General features: G+C 42.5%; 1 protein-coding gene across 1 annotated transcript in view; it reads right to left on the reverse strand.

The window, feature by feature from the left end:
* APMAP (adipocyte plasma membrane associated protein) overlaps positions 1-21,846 on the reverse strand; it is a 28,204-nt gene that overhangs the window by 5,058 nt on the left and 1,300 nt on the right. Inside the window, exons 2-7 of the mRNA XM_049776246.1 lie at positions 11,490-11,606; positions 8,053-8,168; positions 5,787-5,879; positions 3,618-3,734; positions 1,356-1,530; positions 396-530 (exon numbers count right to left, since the gene is read on the reverse strand). Of these exons, the coding sequence (XP_049632203.1) occupies positions 396-530; positions 1,356-1,530; positions 3,618-3,734; positions 5,787-5,879; positions 8,053-8,168; positions 11,490-11,606 (753 nt within the window). The remainder of the gene's footprint in view (positions 1-395; positions 531-1,355; positions 1,531-3,617; positions 3,735-5,786; positions 5,880-8,052; positions 8,169-11,489; positions 11,607-21,846) is intronic.

Consider the following 21,846-nt stretch of genomic DNA (forward strand, 5'->3'; position numbering starts at 1 on the left):
GGCGGTGCTCAGGGGTAACTCCTGGCTGCTGCTCAGAAATAGCTCCTGGCAGGCACGGGGGACCATATGGGACGCCGGGATTCGAACCAACCACCTTTGGTCCTGGATTGGCTGCTTGCAAGGCAAACGCCACTGTGCTATTTCTCTGGGCCCTAACAGTTGATATTTTTCATGGACAAAGGAGGGTTGAAAAGAGAGCTGGTGGGTACTTGGCCCAGCTTGAAGCAAGGTTCTCCAGAAGCCTAAGAGAAGATAGGATACACGTACACTTCATGGTCACAATTCCACAGCAGGAGCAAGCACTGCTACATGTGGGACTGTCACTGGGTCTTTACATGCCCCAATCAGACAGGACGGACTGCTCAGACGGCCAGCTTAGTGGTCCTGACACACACCTGTGGATTCTCGCCATGGTGGTCTCTGAAACCAGGACAAAATCCTCGTCGGGAGAAAGCTGCACCCCATTAGGGAACCGCAAGTGGTCCAGCAAGACCTTTACCTCCTTGGTCTTTGTGTCATACTCCAGCAGGCTGTAGTGAGTAAAAGCAGAGGGTCAATGAGAAAAGGTCTACAGTTCCAAAGGTACCCATGTCTTATCCGATAGCAACAGGGACCTCTCCATCCAGAATAAAGGGGGAGGGTCAGCCTGCTTTCCCTAGGCAAAACCCCTCACAGATGTGTTCCTGTCTAGCCAAGCACACTCAGCAATGCCCTATGTTCTACCCCACACGCTCCTCTCTGCTCACTCACTCACTCACTCACTCACTCACTCACTCACTCCTCACACCCAGTTGGCTTTATGCTCACCACACCTCAACTCAAACCACATAATGTCTAAATTCACCTTCTCCCCAAGGAGCCCCTTGGGAAAACGGAAGAGCGAGAAAAGGCCGAGAGCCCTCATGAGACAGGCCTCACCTTGACCATCGAGCAACCATGACTCGGTTCCTGTCTCAGCTTCTCACTCTTGGGTAAATCCTTTCAACAATCCTCTGCATGCTGGAGTGTGGGTCTGAGAGACCTCTCCAATAATGTCACAGGGCAGGCTGGAGGCCTTTTGCAATTCACCCTCTTGGAAGTCTTGGGGAGTCCCTATCAGCCGGGCTGCTCATTCAGGCCTCTTCTGATTGCCTCAACCCTAAGAGTTCACTCTAGGCCTCTTCCTTTAAAAAACTAGGGAGGACTGGCTCCACTACGCTGCATCCATGATTTTGGTCTGTAAGCCATCAAGGTCCAGTCTTAACCATCTGAAATATCCTAACAAGGACAAACCCCATGATCTGGAGGGAACCCACTTTGCCAAAGACACTCGCCTACCTTGTGGCCTCTAGAATCAGCAGAGAACAAATACTCACCGCCCATCGTCGATGCCTTCCATAAACAGAAGCAAAAAATCTCGTCTTTGCCATTTGCTGCTAGAATCTGTGAAATATATCTTTCTCCCGTCCCTAGTTACTGTAAGGTCATTCACAAAGGACATTTTCCTTCCCTCAATGGGGGTCTCTGAGGACACTAGGAGAGTCACGTCACCTGGGGGAGAGATGGAGAAGTCAAGGAATGGGAAAAACAAAACAAAAAAACTTGCTTCCATTTGAGAAACTTGTATTTCAATAATTTCAAAATATCAATTAGCCTGACTAATGAAGCAAATGTTGCAGGGTGGACGTGGATGGGCATGTACGGAAGAATTTTAAGCTTGAAATATCAATGTAATATCATTTCAAATCATGTTACCTCCATAAAAATTTAAAAAATCTGAGGCCTGGAAGGTGGCGCTAGAGGTAAGGTGTCTGCCTTGCAAGCACTAGCGTAGGACGGACAGCGGTTCGATCCCCCGGCGTCCCATATGATACCCTCAAGCCAGGGGCGATTTCTGAGCACATAGCCAGGAGTAACCCCTGAGCGTTAAACGGGTGTGGCCCAAAAACAAAAACAAAAAAAATTTTTTTTTAAAAATCTACATGAGGGGCCAGAGAGATAGCAGAGTGGTAAGGCATTTGCCTTGCATACAGAAGGGCGGTGGTTCAAATCCTGGCATCCCATATGGTCCCCCAAGCCTGCCGGGGGCAATTTCTGAGCATAGAGCCAGAAGTAGCCCCTGAGCATTGTCGGGTGTGACCCCCCCAAAACAAAACAAAACAAAACAAAAATCTACATTGAGATTTTCCATGTCATAGATTTATTATATTTTATTTGTTTGTTTTGGGGCCACATTCAGTGATGCTCAGAGATTGTTCCTGGCAACAAAGACTCTCCGTCTTTGTGGCAAGCTACCTACCATGGAATAGTCCTCCTGATTTTCATCTCTGATATCATCCTCACACTGTCTTTTATTTTTCTTATATCCCATTGATAAGTGAGATTATTTGAGTTTATCCCTTTCCCTCTGACTCGTTTTGTTCAGCATAGTGCTCTCCATGTCCTATAAGTAAAATTCATGACTTCGTTTTGTTCTAATGGCTGCATAGCTTTCCATTGTGTAGATAAACCACAGTTTCTTTAGCCACTCATCTCTTGTCAGGCATCGGGGTTACTTCCAGATTCTGGCTGCTGTAAATAGTGCTGTGATGAACACAGGAATGCAGAAGTCACTTTTGTATTGTGTTTTTTCTGTGTTCCTAGGGTATATTCCTAGGAGTGGTATTGCTGAATCATAAGGAACCTCAATCTCCAGATTTGTTTTTTTTTAAGGAATATCCATATTGTTTTCCAGAAAGGTTGGACTAGATGACATTCCCACCAACCAGCCTTTATTTTCATTTTTTTGGCTTTTGGGTTACTCTCAGTGGCTAAGAAGCAACTCCTGGTCCAGTGCTTGTCCCCAGCATTGCTGGGATTGGATCTGAGGGCCCAGTGTGCAAAGTTTGCACACCAGGCAGTGGAGAATTTTCTCCCATCCTCAATGGCTTCTTTGATGAAGACCAGCTAACTTTAAATAATCTCTAAACATACGGTCATAGTAAAAGTTCTATTTGTGTGTGTGAAATATAAACTACCTGAAATCTAGTAATGGGAGCAAAACTTTTCAAAGAACAGAATGAACATAACAGTCTTGCTGTCTATGGTCTCATTTAAGCTCCGTGCGTCATTTCATAATGGTCACACAAAATGGCACCATTATCTCTATCATGAGTGAAATAGCAAGCCCAGGAAATCACAGTCACTGTTAGCACCTATTCGGCCCATTTGTGGTGCCTGAGCCCATCATTCAAGATGATAGATTCTCCCTGACGAGACAACCTCTAAGGAAACACATACAGTGACTGTTAAGAGTGGCTGTCGGTGAACACTTGGGTTGAAATGGAAGGAGGAACTAAACTAAAGGAAAATGAGCCAACAGAAATAAGTGAGTGAGGCTCTGGAGACCCCAATCCTGAAATCAGGCTGTTGAACAGGGTGCTCACATGTAAGAAGTTAGAGTTAGAAGATACTTGCTCTTAACTGCTACTGTAGGCAACATGGTCAGCATCCTTCAACAGACAAGCAAAGTGTTGACTATGGTCTCCAGGAGACATCACTTAGGACTACTATTAGATCACTTAGGCCATTAATTTATTACACCACTCACTAAGAATATTTCATATCATCCCCAAAGGTAATAAGATATTGGTACATACGTGTCCAAGGATTCACTTCAAATAGTCCCTTGTAGGCATCCGCCACAAACAGAGTTCCATTGGGTCCTACCCGGATGCCCAGTGGTCTTCCGCAAGTAGGCTCATCATCACGGGTTTCTAGGGAAACGAGTGGAAAAAGACAGTGGCTGGTCTAGGACTCCAATGTGGACCCACTTCCAAGCACCTCACCACTGCCTTCTGAACATCGGTGATGAATGTGGAATGAAAAGACTGTGGTTAGAGACAGACACATCTTTTCCCAGCCCTATGCGTTATGCCCCTAGGACTTTCTAATTGCTTGGTGGGGAGTAGGGAAGCAATTGAGATAGTTCCATACTCTAAGTCCTCAGTGTTCCCCAGAATTGCATGGTCCCCTGAGACTCTGGAAATGCTGGTGGACCAGAGCAGTGAGGTTCTGCCAGACCCAGGCACTGAAATGCTAGGCTGAAGATAAATGGTGGTTCTCAGTAGCCCCAGGAACTGCTTGTGCCCCTCAACCTCCAAAGGAATAAAAGGCCAGTGTGGCCAGAACCAAGAATCCAGAAATACAGAATAATCAGTACTCAAGAATCATGCCCACATCCCAAACCTTAACCTGAATGTTGAAACAAGGACAATCATATGGCCAGAACGATACTGTAGTGGATAGGGCATTTGCCTTGAATGCAGCCAACTCGGGTTTGATTTCCAGCATCCCATATGGTTCCCTGAGCATGCTATTGGTGATTTCTGAGTGCAGATCCAGGAGAACCTTTGAGCACTACAAGGTGGGGAAGCCCCCCAGATCTCAGGAGCCAGGGATGTCTGACCAATTTGCTGGACCTGAACTATTCTAGGAGGAAGGCAGATTCCTTTCCCCCTGGCATCAAAGAAAAACTACCACCTTGTTCCTTAGATGCATTATAATCAACATTCTTTCTCAGCACAGGCAGCGCATATTCACTGTAGTGTTATGACTCAGGGATTCTGATGTGGGTGACCATTGGTGTTACCCTCAGATGTTCATCCTAGCTACTGATAGTATAGCTCCACTGCTTCCTAGAGGATGCCCTCTCCAGGGTACTTACTACACAGTATTCACTCCCAGGCACTTACAGCAGAGTGCTCACTCCAGAGTACTATTAGTGTTCACTGCAGGGTGCTTACAGTAGAATGTTCATTTCGGATCCCACGGAGGATCCCACAGGGTGCTTACTATAGTGCTCACTGCAGGATACTTATTGAGGGGTCCTTCAGGGCATCACTACATGTGTGTACTGTAGAGTTATTAACTACAGGGATAATTACCACCAAAATATGGAGTAGAAAAAAGGCAGGTAAAGAAGTTATATGATTCCAGCACATAAAACCATGACTGAGCTAGCCAGTGAGGTCAAAGGGGGCAGAGAGCAGACCTTGCAAGCTGGCAGCCCCAAGTTCAGACCTGGCACTGCTGGGGAATCTTGGAAGGCCCCAGGCATCAGTAGCAGAACAACCATATAAAATTCTTTTTTTTTTTTTTTGGTTTTTGGGCCACACCCGTTTGACGCTCAGGGGTTACTCCTGGCTATGTGCTCAGAAATCGCCCCTGGCTTGGGGGGACCATATGGGACGCCGGGGGATCGAACCGCGGTCCTTCCTTGGCTAGCGCTTGCAAGGCAGACACCTTACCTCCAGCGCCACCTACCCGGCCCCACCATATGAAATTCTATCAATGAACTATTGGGCAGTGCCCGGAGTAGATCCTGGCACCCGCCCACCCCATTGCTACAGCAGGGACCCTTTTTAAAAACAACAAAATCATGCATGGCTGCGAATCTTGAGAGAGTCATTTGCCAAATGCTAGTAACAGTCACATCTGGGAAGATTCTGCCACAATTTGTCATTTCTTCTCCGTGTGGTCCTCATCTAACAATAAAAAGGCATTAGTTTCATTTAAAAACATTCTAGTGGTAGAATATAACTAACTCATCAGAAGCCTATGGACTTTAAGTAATGGTCTTCTTCTAGTCTCCTGATATGTAAGAGAATTAAGAGACACCCCAGCCTGGCCCTCTGCATAGGGAAGGGTGGGGGGCAGTACTCCTTTTCTGAGTGTGAACCTACAGCCAGAGGAAAGCCTCAAGCACAGCCTGCAGGTACCTTTCTGAGGGACTGGAAGAGATACCAGGGGGACTGTTGACAACTTACTGCAGGGGCCTGAACCAAGCTTGGCAATGACCTCGATTTCATTTTTGTCCAGCTTGAGGATCTGTCCATCTGCAGTCCCAGTGAATATCACATCTGACAGGAGAGGGGGAAGAAAAAGGGAAGGGAAAGGAAGAAGGAAAAGAGAAAAAAAATCAGAGTTACCAAGTCAGTCTGAGGACAGTGACCATACAACCTCCTACCCTCCCTCAGACATTTGTCTGTGCAAAAAACCGTGAGGCTCTCGAGGAAGGAGAGATGGTGTCTGGGAAGGAAGAGGTCTGGGGAACCTGAGGCGAGGCCAGGTGAGCCTGAACATGGCCCTAGAGACCAGGTGCAGGAATCACCTGCTAGTAACCAAAACCCAACTTTTCCACATGCCCATGAGCAAACTGGGGCTCCTAATCACATTCACCTCCCATCGGTGTCTGCTGCTGCTTGATCAGATCCAGAAGAAAATGAAAGCATTCTGCATGCTCACTGCGACAGTGGACATACTAAAATCAGAGTAATGTGGAGATTGGCATGGCCCTGGCAAAGATGACACAGAAATCATGCAAAACAGTCTGTAGTTTTAAAATAGAGACTGTAAACCCTTGGGCAGTCATTAAAAGGGGGTTCTTAAATGTGTAACTGATATGGTAAGGAGAGAGAAAAAAAGAGAATCGTGAAATAATAAATAAAATTGACAAAATGCAGAAATGTGGCACACAACAACAGTAATAAAACCAAAGCAGTGAATAGACAACAGTAGCAAAGATGGCGGCTATTAATTCAAATATATCAGTGATCATTTCAATACCAATAGTCTCTCAGTGGTCCTCAAACTATGGCCTGTGGGCCACATATTGTATTTGTTGTTTTGTTTCTTCACTTCAAAATAAGATACATGCATTGTGTATAGGAATTTGTTAATAATTTTTATTTTTATTATAGTCTGGCCCTCCAATGGTCTACAGGACAGAGAACTGGCCCCCTGTTTAAAAAAGTTTGAGGACAAAAAAAAATGTTTGAGGACCCCCCCTCTCTGTTTATATATAGACTCTAGCTATATAAATGAAAGACAGAATGACACAGTAATCAAGAGAGGGGACCCAACTATGTACCATCTACAAATAACCAGTTTACAGGCTATGTGTGGCTTGACACACAGGTCAACAATGAATCCACATAAACAACAAGGATCCCAAGAGGCTAAAACACACAGTCCAGGTACATAGCAAACTTCCTGGTTGTGAGATGATACTGCTGTCTAAACAAGGCTAGAAATTCCTAAAATAAAATGTTCAGAAGTTTTTTCTCATTATGCAATGCATGATAACTATGAACAGAAAACAAAGGAACCAAGAATTGTCATTGTAGCTGAAGGGGCACCAATAAATTCAGAAACAAAGGACATTTAATAATGAGAAAGGATCAATTCTTCCGAGAAGATAAACACCCTTTCATGTGTATGTGCCTAATGAGAATTCATCAACACACAAGGGGTAAAACCAAGCCAATAGTCAAAATTACTCTGCCTAATCAGAGCAGTCCATGAGAGGAAAACTCTATTCTTTAAGCCCAAGATCAGTCTAGGTGGAGGGAAGTGTCAAGAAAAGCATTCCTCCTGGGACATTCCAAAAATTCACTTTCCTACTTTATCTTTCCAGTTTGGATAATTTATTTTCACAAGGGACACAAAGAAGATCTCAATGTCTCTCTGAAAAAATCACAACAACACACCTGTCTTTTCAAACATTTCTGAATTGGGAAGCTGAACCAAAGGCTGTAAAACTGAGCCCTCTGTGTGAAGCCAGGTACAAAAGCAGGGACTGGGGAATGAGTTGGTGGCAGCAGGAAAGAAGAGGAGCACCTCAAGGACACCTGTACCACTGGCATCAGGGAACAGACACTGAACACGCATGCGTAGCCGCTCACTATGACCTCTGTCTCAGCTTTGCATTTCCTTACCATACACAGGTAACACCTGGCTCCAGACTGCTAAGGCCTCAAGCATGAGACACTGTTTTCAGGTTTGGGTTTCAGCAAATCAAGGTCAAGTTCTAGCTACATAAAAATGAATGACATTTCCATTTTCCCTTCCACTTAATGTATCCAACACTGTGAGCAGAGATTCTGATGGGAGAAATTTGTGGTGTAGGCCCACCCCCAACCCAGGCTCGGGAAGCTTCCCCAGATTACCTCCCTCCAGTCTCAGAAGTCTCCCAGTTAAAATAAAAACAAAACAAAACACAACAAAAAACAACAGTTCCAGGGGTTTACTTACCCCCAATATTTGCTATGGACTCTGGTCCAACAAGTTGATTTTCAAATAGCCTTTCCGCTTGTCGTAACTTCGTATTTGACTGCAGTGCACCAACAAAGGGAGGGGGTTCTTTGAGGCTGTAAAATAATTGCTAAATTATACTTGAAAAGTGTATTTACAGAGGACCTCCTAGTACATGCATTACTCCCTGTTCATGGATAAAGAAGGCAAGTTCTTTTGTTACCAGTAAACAAAAAAAGTCATGGAAAAACCTATTCTAGACAACCAGTAAATGTCATAGGACAAAATAAAATAGAAAATAAATATGGTCACTCAAGAACTCTGGTAATCAACTGCCTACATGCTGAGAACACACTGGCATCTCCCTGTCCTGAACCTCATCTCATCACCCACCCACTGCTTTGTGGGGTTGGGGGTATAAGACCTTTAGACACTGATTCATAGCCCTGCTTCTATTGGCCAGTCCCACCAGCTGAGTCAGAGGGAGTAGTACCTCTTCATAGCACAGCTAGTGCATGGTATCCTGTGTTTTGGAGAGGCCCACACTGAGCCCATCCTCTCCATCTCCAGTCCAGCACAGGGCCTGCTCTTAGAACCCAGCATCCCATGTGTCTGGAATCCTTTCTCACAAAGCAATAACCCTTGGCCTGCCACCTGTAAGTACATACACTGCTTTTCCCAACCTCCCAGAGCCACCTTCAAAAGCCATATTGAGTCCCTTTTCCATGTCCTAACCACCACCCTGGTGCAGGCCAGCAAGAATCTTTTCTGTCATGTGACCTCCCTTGATGCCTCACAACTGCTTCTTTGTACAGCAAAACCATGGAAACTTTGTAAAGTCCAGGGGGCCATGGAGTCTGTCAGCAGACAGCCCCTCCAAGCCAATCTTCCTCAGAACTATAGTCCCTGAAGTAAACTTAGCTAGATGGTCAGGCTTGCCCTTTCCCCTGATCCTTTTCACTCTCCTCCCTGATGCCTACTGGCCACAAAAGATGTCTCCCTTCTCAGTTAGGGCTGCTTTTATGAGTGAAGCTGATATTCAGTTGCCCCATCAAAGCCTGGTCCCCAAAACCCTCTGCTTCCCACATCAACTTCTCACTCTTCTGCCATTTTTGTCTCCTATCTACTCCCACTGGAACACATGGCCCCTTCATGAGATGAAGAATATGTCTCTGTTTTTAGTGGCTGCAATGCAAGCACCCGCATCCCAGAGAAGCCCCCGAGTGTGGAGGGGGCAGATTTCTGTCAAATACCTCCCTACGTTGTCCTCCCATAGTTTCTTAACTTGCCCATGTGGGAGAAACACTGCCGAGGGTGGTGGACAACGGAAATATTCTCAACCAGTCTGGCTTTGCCCACTCCCACCTGCAGAACATTTCTCAGAGTTTCTATTCCTCATAGAAGTCTGTGTTGTCTGATCTGTGTGGTATGGCAACTCAAACCTTTTTTTAGGGAAGAATTGTCCTTTGACTTTTGACTTTTGAGTGTGTTTGCTGTGGCTGTTCAAATATGTTTCTTATAAGCAGCATAATTTTGAATTCAATTTTCCAACTTATTCTGCCACTATGTGTCTCTTAACTGGTGCAGTTAGTCTACTGACACTGAGAAAAATGACTGTTTCTGAAATTTTGTGTGATCTTTCTGAAGAAGTTTGGTGTGTGTGGGGTTTATCTTGTCTTAAAGTACCCCCTTCATCTCTTCTTTTAAAGTGCTTTTGGGTCTATAATGTTCCTGAGCTGTTTGTTGTCTATCCAAGAATCTGTGTATCCTTCTATCAAAACTAAATGAGAGTCTGGCTGGGTAAAGTATTCTTGGTGAGGTGTTAATTTCACTGAGATTTTTCATCATATCCCATCACTGTCTTTGGGCCTGGAGGGTTTTCTTTGGTAAATTTACTGCAAATCTTCAAGATACTCCTTTATATGTGATTTCCTTCTTTTATCTTGCTGTTTGAGATTCTATCTCTATCTATGCCTTTCATCATTCTGAGAAAGGAATGTGTCTTTAGAATATTTTTTTATTGAATATCTTTTTGCTGGTACACTTTGGGTATCCAGGATGTGGGCATATTTTTATGCTTCCTTGTAAGGCATAAAGTAATTAAATTTATATTGCTTTTTATAATATATCTCTCATAATGTTATTACTAAAGTCATTGTCTGAGGATTTACTGATCTTTTAGGTGCTACTTGAGCCTCTGTGTTATTTACAGTTGCTGCTCAATGACCTTAGTTGGCTTCTCTGCAACTTTCCCATTTAATTTGCTGTGCTCTTACTGGGCTGTCAGTACTAGGCAATTTTGAGAAGTTGCAAGGCTGTATATACAGCTACATCCAGGAGTTGCGCAACTGGATGATTCAGAAGATGGCTCTCTCTTCAAGATTAGTTATGGATCCAGGCTGTTGACATGACAAACACTTGGTGTGAGTGGAGAACCAGGTCTACGAGCAGGGCAGTAAACTTTGCCCCAACCCAATAGCCCAGAGACAAAACTTGCCTGGGGAAGACTCAGAAATAGTCTCTTAAAAAAAGTCTCTAATTTCAAAACTATTTTAAAAAATCAGTTGATAATAAAACTTGACTTTTTGACATATTACTTCTGCTAGCCCAAATGAATCCACATACTTTTCTTATTTGGTTACTTTGAAAAACTTTGTTTTTAGGTACAAGTCTTTGTCTGTTAATTCACCATAAAATGCAGGGACTAAAGAAAAACAGATTCTAGTTCTCAGAATAAGTTACCTTTTATTTTTATGTGTGCATATCTATCTATAGATATAGATATACACATATACACATATAAATACATGTTGGTTTACAGCTTTCCTGGCTTCCTTTCCTCTCCTCTTACCTACTCTCCTTCTGCATGTTAAAGACTCACCTGGACAGAACTAGCTCAAGATAAAGCCTTTTGTCTACCACTCCCCAACCCCAGTTGTGTATTAAAGGTTTTTTTTAATAAAGGCCAGCTGGTTTGGTGGGCAGCTCTCTCTCTTTCCTCCCTCTTTCTTCTTCTCTCTCTCCCCCGCTTCCTCCCGCCCTTCCCTCCCCATGAGGTTGAAAGCTCCCTGACCATACATATTTCACCCTCCCAAGCTTGGCCTGGTTTATTTTCTCTGATGACCTCTGCTCTAGACCTGTTTTTCCTGGGGTTGAATTACAGTGCATGAAGCCATATGATACATACATACATACACAAATATATACACACATATGTACACACATTTGGTTTGGGGATATACCCAGCAACACTCTAAACGAACTCCTGGCTCTGCACTCAGAAATCATTCTCAGTGGTACTCAGGGATTGAATTCATCTGCATGCGGTGTAAGTCCCTTACCTTGCTGTACTATTTCTCTGGTCCCTTTTATATTACACTAATTATACATCTTACACCTTGTCAGGAAACCCCTCCCCAGATTGCTGGTCAACTCACCTGAGAGGTTGTGGGTCTATGGGGGAGTCCAGCAGCATCATGGCTCCAAGCAACGGGAATGTGAGGACAAAGGCCAACATCAAGAATGTCACTCGGAAAACTCGCCCACTGAAGGAACTGCCAGGAATCAAAAAGATCACAGAGGTTAGGAAAGACTCAGAGACTGGTCTTACAGCGCATTTGTAGGTGCAGGACTTCCCTTCATTTCTCCACTGCAGAGATTGACCTTTGTAGCTTGTGAATTAAACTTGAGCCTGTTTGTTAAAAAGTCAGCAAACGTCCATTTGTTCTGCCCTTTACCTAGTTTTGTGGGGCAGTTCCTAAAAAAATTGGGTCATGCCATATGTGACCTCTCAAGGGGCACGTGGCATTCACTCGTTAACCCAAGTTGTAATAATGTCACTTTTCATAGTCAAATATGGACATTAGGGTGGGAAGTGGAAATTACATGTGACTACTTAATGGGAATATTAGTCCTTTTAGGAGGTAATGAAAAAGATTTTAAAAAACAGGACCAATGCTGGTGTCTATCCCTACACCAAATACCACTCAACTGTGTATTCCTCAACAAATATATCTAAGCCTCATGTTCTGTGAATTTCACTTTCAAAAAGTGCTATTTAAACCCTATATCAGGGGTCTCAAACTTGCGGCCCACGGGCCGTTTGCGGCCCTCCGTACAATATTTTGTGGCCCTGCCCTAGAGCAATCTTTTTTTGTTTTGTTTTGTTTTAGTTGTTTGGGTCACACCCCCCAATGTTCAAGGCTTACTACTGACTTTGCACTCAAGGATCACCCCGACTTTGCCTCCTGCAGCCCCCACATAAATTGCGTCTGAGACCCCTGCCCTACATAAATAAAGCCATAAGTTTAGACATAGAATATGCCCCATATGTCCCTTCATGTATATATCAGCAAACTCCAGGGAGTTCAATACAGCTACCATCTCCACAGGAAGTGATGTTCTTTTCTTTTTTTCAGCAGAAATAAAAGAGTAATCCTCCAATGTAGAGGGATTATTAATAGTATATGTGGGTCTCACCATAAATGTACTTTCCAACCTGCTCTTTTGTTTCTGAATAAACCCATTTTGTCATTAAAATAGTAACACATTATTTGGCTGACAGCTTTTTTCTATGGTTACCATGCATCAATGAAAAACAAATAATGACGACAATGTTCTAAACGTACGTTGCTGTGATTTGGGCAAAAGCTCTGAAGTAAAACTGAACAATGTATATCAGTGAATTTATGTGAATTTCTACCTCAAAAAGATATTTAAGTACAATAAGGCGTTTGACTCCATGCCAACCTGGGATCCTCAGTACCACCAAGGGTCCCCCCACCTTCCAGAATAACCCCTGAGCACAGAGCCAAGACTAAATCCTGAGCTTTAATGGGCGAGGGCTTCCTAAGGAAAAAAAAATAAAATAAAAGGTGTTTTGAACAAATAAGGTGATGGCTAAGCTGCACACTGCCATTCCAAAGGCTCTTTACCTCAAGTGATTGTCTGAAGTGGTCTGAAGTTTTTCAACATGTGAAATAACCGTATGCTTGTTCAGCAAAGCAGGGTTGTTCATCAGTGTAAGGGAGAAGAAAGACTTTTTTTCAGCATTTGGTTCTTTGAAAACCAGAGTCCTCAAAACAGACAAAGGTAAAGCCATAGAGAAGTTGGGATATGTACATGTTAGCAGAATGCACACCACACTGATCCTCCATGCACAGTCTGGGGGAAGTTAAGTGCCTGTGCAGAGAATAAGTGCAACAGGAGGCTGATGCAACCAACCTCTCCTCAATTAGGTACTTAGGTATTTAGGAAAAATTGCATTGTGCAATCTTCCACGAAATTAACAATAAAATAAAGTTTTTATTTTCTCATTCTCTAAAATATAATCATTTTTCTTTTTTCTTTAATAATATCTTTATTTAAGCACCTTGGTTACAGAAATGTTCGCAATTGGGTTTCAGTCATATAGAATATACACTTCCCTTCACCAGTGCATCTTTTCTGCCACCAATGTCCCCCATTTCCTTCTTTCCCCACCCCTTGCCTGTGTCTGGGACAGGCATTCTACTTCTCTCTCACTATCATTGTCATGGTCATTGTCAGTGCTTACTACTCTTTGTACTAAGTTTCATATCATGGGTTGGTTCTTCTGGCCCTTATCTCTATTGTCTCTCGGTATTTTCACCCTACTGTCTTTTATTTTTCTTAAATCCCACAGATGAGTGAGACTATTTCTGTGTTTATCTTTCTCCCTCTGACTTACCCACTGGGCTTTGTCCTCACCACTATTGACTTTTCTTATCAGATTTACCAAGTGAAGCAAGAGCCCCCTCTCCTTTTCCCTCAAGCCTTCCCTTTCTGTGGTAGTCATCTCTTCTATTGTGAGACTTCCTACATGCAACCCAAATCCAGTGACTCACAATAAAGTTTTTTTTTTTTATGGGGGGGGGGCACACATTACCATCCTCAGGGCTTACTCCTGGCTTACTCAGGGTTCACTCCTGGAGGTAATTAGGGGGACTACATAGGAGACTGGAGATCAAACCAAAGTCAGCCACAAGCAAGTGCCCTAACCACTATATTATCTCTTCTTGGGTGACTATCCCAGAAAAGGGGTCTTCCCTTTAATGCAGAGAAATCTCTCTAGCTGAAGTACAGCAAGGGTTGGTGGTTGTTATTGGTTGGTTGGCTGGTTCTTGTAACTTCCAATAAAGCTCTTGAATGCAATGTTCCAAATTCACTCCGCAGCACAAATGAGAAAATATAATTCTATTACATTCTAATTAATTCCTAATTATTTATTATTTTGGATTTGGGAACACACCCAGAAGTGCTAAGTGCTTACTCCTGGCTTTGGGCTCAGGGATCACTCCTTGTGGAATTTGGGGAACAATAGTGGTGCTGAGGATCAAAATCTAGGTAAAAAACAAACAAACAAAAAAAAAAATAAATAAAAAGCAAGCGCCCTGTACAGTGTACTCTCTCCAGCCCTCTGAACTTATTTAAGTAATGACAATGGGCTGTAGCAATAGCACAGTGGGGAGGGCATTTGCCTTGCACATGGCCAACCAGGGTTCAATTCCAAGCACCCGTAAGCACCATCGGGAGTAATTCCTGACTGCAGAGCCAGGAGTAACCCCTGAGCACCACTAGGTGTGACCCAAAAATCCAACATAAATAATGACATACAGAGGCATTTGATTACTGTCGTCATATAGCAGAACCTGTTCAAAAACCTGAGAGTAGAGCTATAAAAGCATTAAGCTTCTATTCTCTTTGTATTCTAGTTCAAGGAAATTCCAGATACTGACTAGTGCAATGAGGTACAACACAGCAGGACGAGGTGGTGGTGAACAGAAGGGCTGGTCATAAATCGGAATCAAAGCAAATGACATGGAACAGACACTAGAGTACAGTTGTGACAGAAAGTAACTGGGGCAGAGCCATGCAAGAAAGGAAACCATAGGACTCCACAAGCTCTTTGCACAGGAGTGAATATACACATCAGTAGCCATCATGAGTGACAAAGGAGAAATGAGCTCAGCAGATAAACTGAGGGTAATGCTGAGCTGCAAGAACTGGGCAGAGAAGTCAAGGCCAGCTCCCACTAGGCTGCTGAGGACAGGAATGTGCTTGTGAGGGTGTAGGGTGAACGGAATCCTAGAGCACTTTTCTAATCCTTGGCATGAATGATCTCATGTGACTCAGCAGGCAATGTCTAGATTCAAGTTTAACCTAGGAGAAGCAGGTCCTGGCTCCCCAAATATCTACGCTCAAACCTGAGGGAAGAGACTGTAGGCCTTCAGTTTTTACCAGGAACACTGGTGAAAACATTCAGGAGTTTGCAAACCATTCCCTTTCTCTGCCATAGTGGGGTTTGTTCAAGTCACTAGTAAAGGATGGGAGGACAAGCCTGCACCTCCTTGATATGCATGAGTTGGAGGGAGGAGGTGCCCTCCCTACCATTCCCTGAACACAGCAATTCTTTGATCCCAAGGCTCTTTAACTGATTTGTTTGGTTGAGTGATCATACTCAGTAGTGCTAAGGCGAACACCATCAGCTGTGCTCAGGGGACAACGCAGTGATAGGGATCAAATCTGGGGTTCTCATTAGTGAGTCAAGAGCTTTGTATCGCTGAGCCATCTTCTTGGCCTCAACATTTAATAGGGCCAAGAGGAATGTTGAAAATCGAACATGGGCCTCAAAGAAACAAGGTACCATCCTGGCATACCCACAGATGTAGCACTAAACTAGGCCAGCCCAAGTTGATTAAATTCACAATTTGAACTCCAAACACTCAACACTGTCTTGATTCTTTGAGTGCCCTTCGCCTCCACACACTCACAATGTAACATATTGTTCTGTTTCCACAACTCTCCTCCGTAGCCCACTTCCAGTAAGGCTTGCAATTTCCTCCCAAAGTGCAACCTGATATAGGAGTTTATTGCCTCAATTTCTGGGAAGGGTATGGAGCAATGTTCACCTCCAAAGACTTCTGTAACCTGAAATCTCCTGGTCACTAAGGACAAGCAAGCAATCCGACTGATGCAACAGGATTTGAGAGTTACTATTGGCTTTGCTAAGATTTACAAATGCCATTACATTACCAAATGTGGGGCATGGTGGCACAAGAGCCTGCACACAGAAGTCAAATGGAAGTCATGGAAGAGCTTGGAGATTTTAAAACAAAGAGAGGCCAAAACAAATGGAGATTTTTTGGGGGGTACATTTTAATTTACTTTTTAAATTATTTTAATTAGCCAGTATAAAATTTAAAAAGTTCATGATTAGGCAATGTTTTAACAAGCAATCGCTTCACCACTTTCCTCCAACACTACTCTCCCAATCCCATCTGCTCCCTTCTATCCATCAGCTTTACCAAGAGGCATTATTTTTTATTTAAATGATTTTGCCCTGTAGTTTACAATACTACTGCTGAAAGAATAATCATATAACACTTTACCACCTTTCAGCACCACCTCCACCTTCTTGTAAATGCTTCTTCCACCACTAATATTGTCATACTCTATCCCTAAACCCTCACGTGGCATGTTTTCTACTGAATACCAGTTCTCATGTTGCTTTATTTCTGGGTATTAGTTACTGCACCAGTTTCTTTATATTCTGCACATGACTGAGATCATTGTATCTCTCTCCTGACTAAATTCATTCAGTATGATGCTCTCCAGGTCTTTTTGTGTAGACGCAAATTGCAAAGTTTTATTTTCTTATGGCCGAGTAATATCCCATTGTGAGCATAACCAGTTTCTTTATCCAATCATTTATTCTTGGACACCTGGGTTGTTTCTAGAGTTTGACTTGTAGGTAATGCAACAAGAAACATAAGGATGCAGATGTCTTTCTACCATTTTGGTTTTGGGTCCATGGGGGTATGTTCCAGGAGGTGGAATTCCTGGATCAAATAGAAGTTCAATTCCTAGAAAATTTTAGGAATGTCCATATTGTTTTTCAGAAGGGCAGGACCAGTTGAAATTCTCACAAGCAGTGAGAGTCCCTTTGTCTCTGCATCGACACCTGCACTTTTTTGTTCCTTTTGATGCGAGCCAGTCTCTGTGGTGTGAGATAATATCCTATTTTGATTTTCATCTACCTGATGACTAATAATGAAGTATTTTTTTCAAGTGCCTTTGACATTCTGCATTTCTTCTTTGAGGATATTTCTACTCATCTCTTCTACCCATTTTTTACAGGGCAGATTTCTTTTCTTTTAAAGTCTTTTTTTTTTTTTTTTGGTTTTTGGGCCACATCCAGTGACGCTCCAGGGCTACTCCTGGCTATGTGTTCAGAAATCGCTCCTGGCTTGGGGGACCATATAGGACACCAGGGGATCGAACAGAGGACCATCCTAGGCTAGCATGGGCAAAGCAGACGCCTTACCACTTTAAGCCACTGCTCCGCCCCCCTCTTTTAAAGTCTTGTATCTTGAGTAATAATGTCTTTACTGATAAGTGCTAGGCAAATAATTTCACCCAATTTGTGGAATGTCTTCGTATTTTGGTCATCATTTCCACTGAGATGCAGATGCTTCTTAATTTAATATCATTAGTATTTATCTTTGCTTCCACTTGCTTGGCCAATGGTAATTCATCCTTGAAGATGCCTTTAGCTTCAAAGTCATGAAGAGTTCTGCCTACATTTTGCTTTATATATACCTTAAGGTTTCAGGTCTGATATCAAGGTCGTTAATACATTTTTGACCTGACTTTTGTGCAACATTGTTAAAAAAAAAAGAGGTCTGAGTTCATTTTTTTCCTTGTAGCTGACCAGTTTTCTCAGTACCACTTTGTTGACAAGGATTTTTCCTTGCTTCACTTTATATTTCTTTCTCCTTTATCAAAGATTAATTGCTTATATACCTGAGGGCCTGTCTCTTGATATTCCACTGATTTGATAATCTGTCTTTATTCCAATAGAATGCCATTTTAATTACTATCACTTTGTAGTAGAGTTTGAAATTGGGGAAAGTGATATCTCCCATCCTTCCCCTAAGAATTGCTTTAGCAATTGGGGGAAGGAAGGTAAGGGGGCTTGTAGTTCCATGTGAATTTCAGGAATTTCTTTAAAAAGATTTCATGAGTATCCTTATAGGGACGGACTGAGTCTGTACAATGCTTTGGGGAATAGTGCCATTTTAATGATAAGAATCCTCCCAATCCATGAGATTTGTTTCCAGTGACTTGTGTCCTCTTCTGTTATTGTCTGGAGGTTTTCTGGCTTTCATCTACTAGAGCACTGATTTCTGTCTTGTGCTGCTATTGTTCTGCTGATGGGGTCCTCCAGTTTTTCATTTCACCTACCAAATTTTTCATTTCTGTAATTTCTGTTTGCAGTTTTCTCATTTCTGCTCTCAAATTCTCTTGGGTTTTGTTGCAATCCACTAAATAGTTTCTTTGAGTTTGTGCAACATCCTAAGCATTTTCACTCTGAAGTCCTCTCCAGAGACATTATATAGGTTACTTTTATTCATTTAAATTCTTAGGATTATAATCTTCACCCACCACCCATGGTGAGGTTCTACATTGCTGTACCATGATCCCTTTTGTAGTCTGGGGTACATCTTTTATACTTTGCTCTCAGAGTACCTGTCTTCCCAACCTATGCCAGGGAAATCTCTGGTGGAGCTGTAATGATAGATGGAAATTACACTGTGGCCACATAAGCAGCCACCACTTTGGCAAAAAGTACTTGATCTTTGGGCAAAGTCAATTAACATTGTGCATTGGTGTTTGGTCCTCTACCACTTGCAACAGCCCAAGGAGTGCTACACAGTGCAAGTTTGGTGATCTTTTTTGGGAAAAAGACACAATCTGAAATTTTTTTTTTTTTTATCTTTGAGAATGTTGATACCTCTCAATCTTTATGTGATCTCTGTAAACTGAGAAAGTCAAACAACCACAATAAAGCATTTGAAGTCACTATACCTTGAATTTGTTCATTTATTGCTTTTCTTCACATTGGGGCTCATGACTGTAGTTTCCATCATTTTAGCATAGAAAATAAAAATTAAGTTTAAAAAACCACTTCCAAATATATACCTGGAGCAAGAATTGAAAACAAAACTTCAGATCAGTCATCCTTTCATGTATTTATTAGGGCTCATCACTTTCTCCATATTTATATCAGCAAGAACTCTAGGGTGGAGGAGGAAAACCAAGTAGGGGGAATCCAGTAATTCAACACCAAATCACACCCTAGGGTGGAATATGAATACTGATTAGGGTGGATCCAGTAATCCAACCTTGCAAGGTGACAACTCAAGGCCAGCTGCTTTTTACTCTATCCTATTAAGGGATGTGGTGCTAATAAAGCAGTCATCCTTGCATATTGTCCTAAAAGGCCCCTCTGTCTAGCAATTGATGATCTCATGCTATCCAGGTAATAGGGAGACCAACTTTCTTCTGTTCTTCCCATTAGTGTAAGTTGTATATGTCCTTGGAAAGCTTCAGGCTGAGGGTAAGGCTGCTCTATCTATAGACTATGTATGGCAGCACATTCCTCAACTTTATCTAGCCCCACCCAGCAAGGAGATATAACCTAAAAATCTTCTCTGCCAATGGCCTTTCTATAAACAATTTCTATAAAACCCATTTTTGCTATTGCTCTCCAAAGTTATTTCTCCTACTATCATTCTGAAAAATTACAATTCTGACAAAACTGTCCTTCATTTGAGGTCTGGGGTTGGGACAAAAAGAACATTCATTGCATGTATGAAGTCCCAAGTTAAATCCTTGGCATCATGAGGTTCCACCAGAGTCCAGGAGTAGCTCTGGTGGCCTTCAAGCACCATTGGGACAAATACTATAGCACTCGGCCTTTAGCATACCCCTAATCCTAATCCGAGAGAGCTGAGATTCCAGAACAGGAGGCAGATTTCAGTCCTAACAATGGGTCCCAGCTGCCTCTACACCGACTTGCTCCACAACTCCTGAAGTGCATGGCTGCTTACAGGGCAACAAAACAGTTCTACTCAACAAATTACACACTGCTCAGCTATATTTCCTATCATTCTTTGAGGACAGGCTGAGAAGAGAGCAATCTTCAGTCCAATCTGTCAGCATCTTCCAGGATGGTTAACTAAGAAGACTCATCCCCCCCCCCACAACAAAGCAAGAATAATAGAAAACCAATGGGGGAAAACACGAAGAAACCCACCAATTTCAATGAGTGAAAACAAAATCACCAAAGACATAAACAACATCAACCAACTCAATAAATCCTAGACCACTATGAGGATGATCAATGAGTTCAAAGAAGCAATAACACAAGTAGTCAGCAAAACAAAAGGAAGTGTAAGAGTAGAGATGCAAAAACTACTACAATTAGAAATGAAAGAAACAGAGAGCATGGTAGGTAATATAAAAAACTCAATAAATAGGGGCTGGAGAGATAGCATGGAGGTAAGGCGTTTGCCTTTCATGCAAGAGGTCATCGGTTCGAATCCCAGCGTCCCATATGGTCCCCCGTGCCTGCCAGGAGCAATTTCTGAGCATGGAGCCAGGAGTAACCCCTGAGCACTGCCGGGTGTGACCCAAAAACCACAAAAAAAAAAAAAAAAAACAAAAAAAAACTCAATAAATAGAAGCTCTGAATAGCACAATAACAGCAGCTGAGCAAAGGATCAAAGAGCTCCAAAATGAGGAAGTAATCACTAGAAAACAGAAGTTGAAAATAGTATGAAAAAAAGAGAAAAAAGAAAATAGTATGAAAAAAAATATATAGCATATTAAAACTATGGAATGTGTTGAAGAGGAACAATGTAAGAATCATCAGAGTCCCCAAAGAACAGGAATGAAAATGGGAAAAAAAAAATCATCAATATGAATTTCTCAAAGCAAAGGGCTTTGAGATCCAAGATCCAAGCAAGATCCAAGCAAGATCCAAGATCCAAGCAAGATCCAAGATCCAAGCAAGATCCAAGAGGCCCAAAGAATCTCAGTGAAAATAGATCTAAATTATGAAAATAGTGGCTAAGTCAATAGAACAGTGGATATGGCATTTGCCTTGCACACAGCTAATCCAGGGTTTAATTCCTAATACTCATCCCATATAGCTTCCAAAGCACCACCAGGTGTGACCTCTGAGAATAGAGCCTGGGTAATAAGCCCTGAGCACAGCTGGGTGTGATCCAAAGAAAACAACAAAAACATATATATATAGTATATCTATCAAATGAGACTACACAAGCCAGAAGAATATGGATATAGTACAAAAAAACTTAACTGAATGAATACCTCACCAAGAATACTCAGTTAGATTAACAACCAGACTTGACTGAGAACTTCATAGGTAGGCAACATAGGTAGGCAACATCTGCAGGAATTCATAGGAATTCTTCAGGAATTCAATTTCACTGAAACCAGTTTTACATGAAGTGTTAAAAGAGCTCCTTTAAGGAAAGGAAAAACTTTCCAACATATGGCATTAAGAATGACACTCACTCATGGTATATGTGGTTGTCCTATACTAGATTAAGAAAGGTTAGAAACCTTATTTTTGTTTTGTTTTGGGGGCCACACTCGGTGAAGCTCAACGGTTACTTCTGACTATGTGCTCAGAAATGGCTCCTGACTTGGGGGACCATAGGCTAGTGCCCGCAAGGCAGACACCTTACAGCTTGCGCCACCACTCTGGCCCAGAACCTTTCTTAATAGCAATCAATCACCACTAAGTGACTTTTATTCATTTACTTGCCAATCCCTTACATTTTATTATTAGAGTAGCAATATAAAATAAATTTGTTATATGCATGCCACGGGGCAGGCTGAGGGGTGAGAGGAAATGTATGGACACTGACAATGGAAAAGGACACTAGTGGTGGAATTGGTGTT

Source organism: Suncus etruscus, chromosome 7, assembly GCF_024139225.1.
Source record: "Suncus etruscus isolate mSunEtr1 chromosome 7, mSunEtr1.pri.cur, whole genome shotgun sequence".
Lineage (NCBI taxonomy): Eukaryota > Metazoa > Chordata > Mammalia > Eulipotyphla > Soricidae > Suncus > Suncus etruscus.